This window comes from Zonotrichia leucophrys, chromosome 6 (assembly GCF_028769735.1).
Source record: "Zonotrichia leucophrys gambelii isolate GWCS_2022_RI chromosome 6, RI_Zleu_2.0, whole genome shotgun sequence".
NCBI lineage: Eukaryota > Metazoa > Chordata > Aves > Passeriformes > Passerellidae > Zonotrichia > Zonotrichia leucophrys.
The window spans coordinates 13,288,967-13,295,846 of record NC_088176.1 but is presented as its reverse complement, the minus strand read 5'-3'; the positions used below and the strand labels follow the sequence as shown (position 1 = coordinate 13,295,846).

The following is a 6,880-nucleotide window of genomic DNA, read 5'->3' as shown; positions in this document are numbered from 1 at the left end:
AGCAGTGGAGATTTTTCCATACCTACAGCAGAAGATCTGTGCCTAAACCTGGAATGGCCAGGGACTGATTTACAGAGTCATTTCTAATCTAAATGCAGGCCAGCTGCAATTTGTTCCAGCTCTGTGAAGAGAGCTGTTTACCCCCAGACCTCTGTCTAGTTCAGACATGCAGAATTGTTTCTCATGTACCTACTCTTCAGGGCTATTTTTGTCTTCTAAACAATGACAATTAGCAGAAGTCTCAGCCAGAAAGCAAAGACCCATCTCAGCTATCAGCAAAAGGACTAATCAGCCTGTGTCCCTAAACTGCAAGGCAGTACATAGGTTGCAGAAGCAGACCAAAAACTCCTCAACCCCTTCTAGCAAAGCCAGTCCCAAAAATGCTGCCCAAAAAGAACTGGCCTGGAGTCATTGCTAAATGCAACGATTGTCCTCATGGCCAACTCATTTTACTCAACCACCATCTCCAGGGTGTGCATTTGCTAATTCAAGTGAGGCAAAGTCTTATAGTCATGGCCAGAATGTTTGTGTAGTGTGTCACTCTAGGGTGGCACTTGAGAGCTCCATGAAATTTTCAACAGCTCCCTTTTCCAGTACCCATCTACTGCCTCTCTGAGGGAGAAGGAATGGAAGGATAGGAGCAATGTCCAGCCTTCCTTCTCAGCCCAGCCTCAAACTTTCTCCAATTTACAGAATGATTCATAAGCCATCAGCAACATACTGTCTTCAGGGAGAACAGCAGTAGGAAGATGGTACAGACAATCCCTTTGCTAGTGAAATACTGTCCTGGGCCAACAGTTCACCTGGGGTGGGGGTGGACAGGATCTCAGCCCCAGTCCATCATGCTTGGGACTTTGGCAGGAGAGAGTTTAACTTTTCATTAACTAGCATTCCCCAGCAAAGCTGATGTTAAGGGGAGACTACAATACACATCCAGCTTCCAAAGGGTTAGCATAGCAGGCAGGAGAGGAAAGAGATGGATTTGGCTCATAATAGTCAAATTTCAAGGGTCCTCTCTCCACAAAAAATAAGTCTGCAGTTAGAACAGCCAAAAGCTGCAGGAAAGCTGGGGTTGGGGGGATGATGGTCTGGCTGTTATAAGTGTTTCTGCTGCTCTTCAGAGCTGAATGCTTTTTCAAAGGCCTAGCAATGGATATTGATTTCAGCCTGAGAGTAGCAGCATCCCCACCCACCCACCCTCCCACCCACCCTGAAGTGACTCTCAGCAGGATGCACTGTGGCTGTAAGTCTTCTGCTTAACAGCAAAGCAACACGTTCTGGCGACATCTTAAATATATTCATAGGACATTGGTGACTGGGCTTGGAGGGGAATCAAATAGGGTAAAGGGAAGAGTGACCATGAAGAGGGGAATGGGGGAAGAAAGGGATGGGAAGGTTTAAAAATGCTAACTGTTCATGAAAGATAAAAGTCATCTTCTGATATAGCAGCACTTCAGCAGTCAGCCGCGCTGAGTAGACCCTGTCTGAGATCAACCGCATGCCAACTTTGTTCCAGAAACAAGTCTGAGAGCCTCTCTCTTCAGCAAGTATTGGTTACGTGGATAGTTCTTTTGTCCTGGCATTTAAATACTGCAGCTTAAATGAGTCCTGGGAACAAAAAACAGAACAAACCAAACCCCATTCATGTTAAGCCTTTTAATGATTTAAAATAGCATCTGATTGACTGGAGTGTTTGAGAAAATCAAGATCTGACAGGTGCAGAGCATCACTGTACAGTTACCAAACAGAATACAGGAGGTGCCCCATGACAGAGCACTTTCATGGGAAAATGTCACTGTGGACACCCATTGCAGAAGCCTGTCAGCTCTTCTGCCATTCTTCTCTCTTATGTTTACTGCTATTAACAGTAATTGTGCATGTACCCACCCACACAGGCAATCATGTTATGCCACTTCACTCATATGCATCAAATTCACTCTACAGCTGACCCAAACATATGAAACATTTTGTACTCCCCACACTGTGTTGGCCAAGACAAAAGGTGATGAGCAAACCAAGCAGGCTCTGATATGAATAATTTAACATCCATGGCATGAGAGAGAGAACAAGGGATAGGCCCTATCCGTAAATTATTTTGCATATTGATGCATCTCGATTTAATTTGCCTGGGCTTGTGCTTGTGCCTCAGCATCTCCTCCCCTAGCCAAACTCTAATCTTGAATCAGCTTGCTGCAGAGTGAGGAGAATGGTCATCACTTCAGAGGGAGGTTCTTGGCAAAACACTCCTGCCTCGTGACAACTGCCCAGGGTCAGGCCATCTGCATCCTCTTGTTAGGCAGCAGCTGCTCTACTCGCTCTGCAGAAACCCTTCTTCCTTCTGGACAGCAGTATAACTGATTTAATTATTGATGATGATGGACAGAGGAGGAGGAGTTCTTCAGGGGGAGTCATAGGCACCACATGTCACAAATCCTAAAATAAAGTCCCTTTTCTAAGGTACCAGAACAATTCCTGTCCTTTTACAGGACACTGTAATTACTGTGTAACCAATATGACAAACACTGCTAAACCCAGCCAGTTATTCAAACAGCAGGCTCACACTACATCCAGTGCCACCTTTGAGCCTCACCTTATTTTTAAAGGTTTGTTTGGTTTTTTTCGTTTACCTGTGCGAGTGTGAGGTACAGTGTAGTGTTATTTATCTGGAGATGTAGGTGTATGTTCTGGACGGGGAACGAGTGGATTCTGCCTGGGCAGCTGGGTCATTCAGAAAATCCCAGATGAGGATGGTGTCATCATGTGAGCTGCTGACGATCTGGAACTCATCAAACTGAAGTCGAAAGACTCTTCCAGAATGCTCCTGAAATGCCAGTGGGAGACACAGCATGTTACTTTGCAAACTAGTTGGCACCTGGGACGGGGTAGGGAAGATGAAGTTGGGCTTGACTTTAGTGTCATATTAATTTGTCAGTAAACCCCAGAGGAAACACTGCGCATCATCATCCCAGAGCATAAATTAAACCCTCTCTCAAGGAAAAGTCTGAGTACAAGGAAAATATCTGAGTACTTGACTTGCAGGCAGTTTACATTACAGTTGTCCCACTACTCCTTAAATCCCAGTATTAGACACACATCGTGCAGAACAAACCAAACTCCCACCCCACATAATTCCATCTGGTGAGGCTGACATGTGCACTGTCTTTCTTATTCCATGGCAAAACTCCTTCCTGAAATTACAGCATTCCCAGGTACAGTAGGTTACAGGATAAGAGAACTTTGCATTCAAGACTTGGAATCATTGCCATTGCTGAAGAGGGAACAGCTTAACACTGGAGGACACTAAGGAGCCTGTTGTAAAGTCCAGTGACACGGCAGTAATTCCTCCTAAGCAGTTCTAAAAATATGATCTAGAAAGGGCATCCTTTATAGGCAGTTTGCATTCTGCTCCGAGGCTGAGTGGAAATGGCATGACAATTTGGCAAGAGTTCAGACCATAATTAACAGGAGGCAATGGCAAGATCCTGGATTTCACAGAGCAAATCCACTCTGCTTTCACTTGTGTGTTGCCTATTTTCTCTTGGTGCTCGTGACACTCTGAGAGCAGTGGCTTCCTCCTTGGTCGCCAGGGAACAGAAACTGTGCAGTGACAGTGAGCCCGGTCTCTTCCATGAACACACATTTCTCTTTAGTGCTCACACATTGTAAGGGGATTCTGAAGGTCAGGAAAAAAACATGTCTTAACATACTTTACTACTGAATCTACAGGTTTCTCAAACATTTAGGCAAAAGAGAATTGCTAGTTACTAAAGGGGAAATCTTTGTCTTATAGCACAAGACTACAAAAATACAGCTCAGTTTACAAAGAACAGATGCTTTAAAGTGAATTTCTGAATCTTTAAATCAAAATTATCTAAGAATAAATGCAAATGTAAGCCAGATTCTAAGATAAATCTTTTAGAATTTCTAATCAATGGAACCTTTTTGATCTTCTGACTTGAGTTTGTTTTATAAACACCTTATGAGTTTCTGTCTTCCCACTTAAGGGAAGTGTTTTTCCAGGTTTTGTGTTATAGCAGTAAAGAAATTCTTCCAAAAAGTATCATTACACCAGTCAGATCCACTGATGGATTATTCACTGAGATGATGGCGGTGTGGGGAGAGAGAGAGAAAGAGAAAGAGGTACTTTCAAAAGTCCTTTTCAAAACTCTCTTTTTGATCCTAGTCACTGTGGTCTAAGTAAGGCTGCCCTACCTGGACTGTTTATGTCATAAGGAAAGCTGAACCATGAGCTTATTGTGTTCATGGAAAGCTCCTGTCAAATTCATGTCGCACTGTTCCAGCTAACGGAAGACAAAACTGGAAGGGACCTGGCATGCAGCGAACATTTGTTATCTGTGCACTTTCCTCCTACTGTTTGAAAATTGAACACAAGCAGCAGGAGACTCATGATGTTCATTGTGCAGCCAGGTTTAATTTTGGAGGACGAGGGAAGAGGAAAAAAACAGCAAAGCATGGGTAAGCGGGTATAAGGACACCCTGTTGTCATAAAAGTCCTAAAAGCACTGCAACAGTTTCCTCTGCTCCCCACCCTGCTTTTGGCCCCCTCCATTGCTATCAAACAGGGATTTATGAGTACCCATGTGTTGAGATTCCTACAGTGTTTCCATCCCACCGCTTCTGATTTATAATATAATTAGCTGGGGCACTTTGGCTGTCCACTGCTGGAAAATGCAGAGGAAATCCCACCAGTTAAATTAAGTCTACAGGTTACTAGGCACACATTTGTCTCAGGCTGAAGCAGAGAAACACTACTAATACCAAGTCTTAAGTCATAGACTCTCAGGATATGAGTTCATGGGCACAGAGCTGTTCCATAGCTCGGAACTGGGTGACCAATGACAAAGGGTTTTTCTGGATTCCAGCCATGAAACTATTTGCACTTCTATTTGGCTAACAAGAAGGCTTTTCAACGTAGCACCTGCAGGCATCCAAAGCTCTCAGGGACTCTGATCCTGTAGCTGATGGTCCAAATACATGATTGGAAAAGGGTAGCATGACAATGATCTTACTGCCTGTCAGCTGAGTCCCAGTAACCTCACAGCCTGCACCAAATGTGACATAAAGTACTTCAGTGAAATCTACAACAGCAGCAATTCAGGTGGTTGATGGGTGTGCAGAAGGTCAGCCAGCACAGCAACCGCACTTTTAGAGAATCAGATAGCTTTGGTATGACCCTGTTTTAGAGCACAGACTACAGTCATGAGCCACAGCAGGAAAAGATCTAACATATACCTATTGAAACACTGCCCAAACACTTTCAACCTAAGAAATAAAAACATACAGTACTTATTTTTCAATGAGATTTTGGTACTGGTGGAAATCTTGCTTTATCCCCAGCAACAGTGCTGTTTTTTTGCGTGGAATGTGGTGGAGGAACAATTATAGAACCACCCAAGGCCTTGGCTGTCCTGGCTTTTTTCTCACAACTTTCCCACATTATTCTAAGACCAAGCAAAGCCATTTTTAAACATGACTGTGAATGCTGTTAACACTCACATAATGACATTTTAACCACATCATCATTGACCTGCACTAGAAACTAGTGGACAGCATGAAAAGAGTAGTTGCTGTTTGGGCATAAGGCAATTTCACTGTCTGTTTCTGTCCTGCTTTTTCTTTAAGCACCCAAAAGGCAGTTAAAAGCAATTCCAAGTGTGTTTGTTCCTCAAACTGGGAATGTACTGTTTTAAAGAAATTTCATGCCAACAATTCATAGAACTTACTACTACATCATCAGGTACACACAGATTAATGTAAACCCACTAGTATATGGATTCCAAGGATGACTTAAAAAATGGATTCAGTTATTAACTTCAAATCACAGAATAAAACTGTTGAAAAGTCCAGAGGGGAGTGAAAATGTCAGAGATTCTAACTTTTAATGCTTGCAATTAACAGCTTGCAAAATTAGAAGAAGTTGGACACCCAAAAAAGCCAGACCCCTAGAAATTATTTCAAGATCCTGCAGACTAGGGCTAAACTGACTTGAGTTTTCACAACTCAAGATAGCTCTGAACAAGCCCACTTTCCTCAACACCTCTGTCTAAAGTTCTTACCACAAGGGTTCGCAAGCAGAGGGTCCCTGCTGGAGCACGGGGATCCAAAGCAGCCACAAGATCCCATACTTTAATTTTCCTAGTGGTGAAAAATAGACAAACACCATGGCTCTGTTAAAGAGAAAAGAGCAAGTCCTCACAGAAAAAAAATAACTGTTAGTACAACTTAGCTAATACACCAGTTTAAGGAAAATTACAGCAATCCTTCTGCTCTTGAGACCTGCTTCTTGCATTTCCCCTTTGTAAAGCTTATAGAACTAAATGGGAGGTAAAAATATGCTGTCAATAAAGTAAAATACATAAAAAGCAGGTGGTAATAACTAACAGAAACACATGGGAGTGCAGACAACTTGTCTGTAATGGCAAATGGTCCTGCAGACAACCACAGATGGGAAAGATTGTTCTTAAAAGTGGTTGAGCTCCATGGAAGGAGTTTCAGGTTGAGTCACTCAGATATTCTTACCAAGCACAAGAACTGGACCACACACATCAAATCACATGGACTTGTTTTAAAAGAAGAATGAAAGCTGTGCGCTATAGCATGGTTCTCACTTACTGGCCATGAAAAGGTCCTCTTAGTATGACAGACAGAGAGTCTGATATTTATATAGAAGATGCACAAAGTGGGATGGGAGACACTGAGACACACAGGAAGATGCAAAGCATTGACTGCACTGATATCCTCACCCATCATATGCCCCACTGACTATCCTCTTGTTATCAAAGCGTATGCATCTCACCAACTCTTCGTGGCCTTCCAGTACTCGTAAACATGCCCCACACTCTATATCCCACAGCCTGGA

General features: G+C 43.1%; 1 protein-coding gene across 8 annotated transcripts in view; it reads right to left on the bottom strand.

The window, feature by feature from the left end:
• Window positions 1-1,205: 1,205 nt before the first annotated feature.
• The window catches only part of BTRC (beta-transducin repeat containing E3 ubiquitin protein ligase), a 115,234-nt gene continuing 109,559 nt past the window's right edge, over window positions 1,206-6,880 (bottom strand). For all 8 annotated transcript variants that reach the window (XM_064716182.1, XM_064716180.1, XM_064716177.1 and 5 more), the window contains 4 exons: window positions 6,765-6,875; window positions 6,078-6,156; window positions 2,628-2,821; window positions 1,206-1,608 (listed from right to left, as the gene is read on the bottom strand). In XM_064716182.1, the coding sequence (XP_064572252.1) occupies window positions 2,660-2,821; window positions 6,078-6,156; window positions 6,765-6,875 (352 nt within the window). In that variant the 3' untranslated portion in view covers window positions 1,206-1,608; window positions 2,628-2,659. The remainder of the gene's footprint in view (window positions 1,609-2,627; window positions 2,822-6,077; window positions 6,157-6,764; window positions 6,876-6,880) is intronic.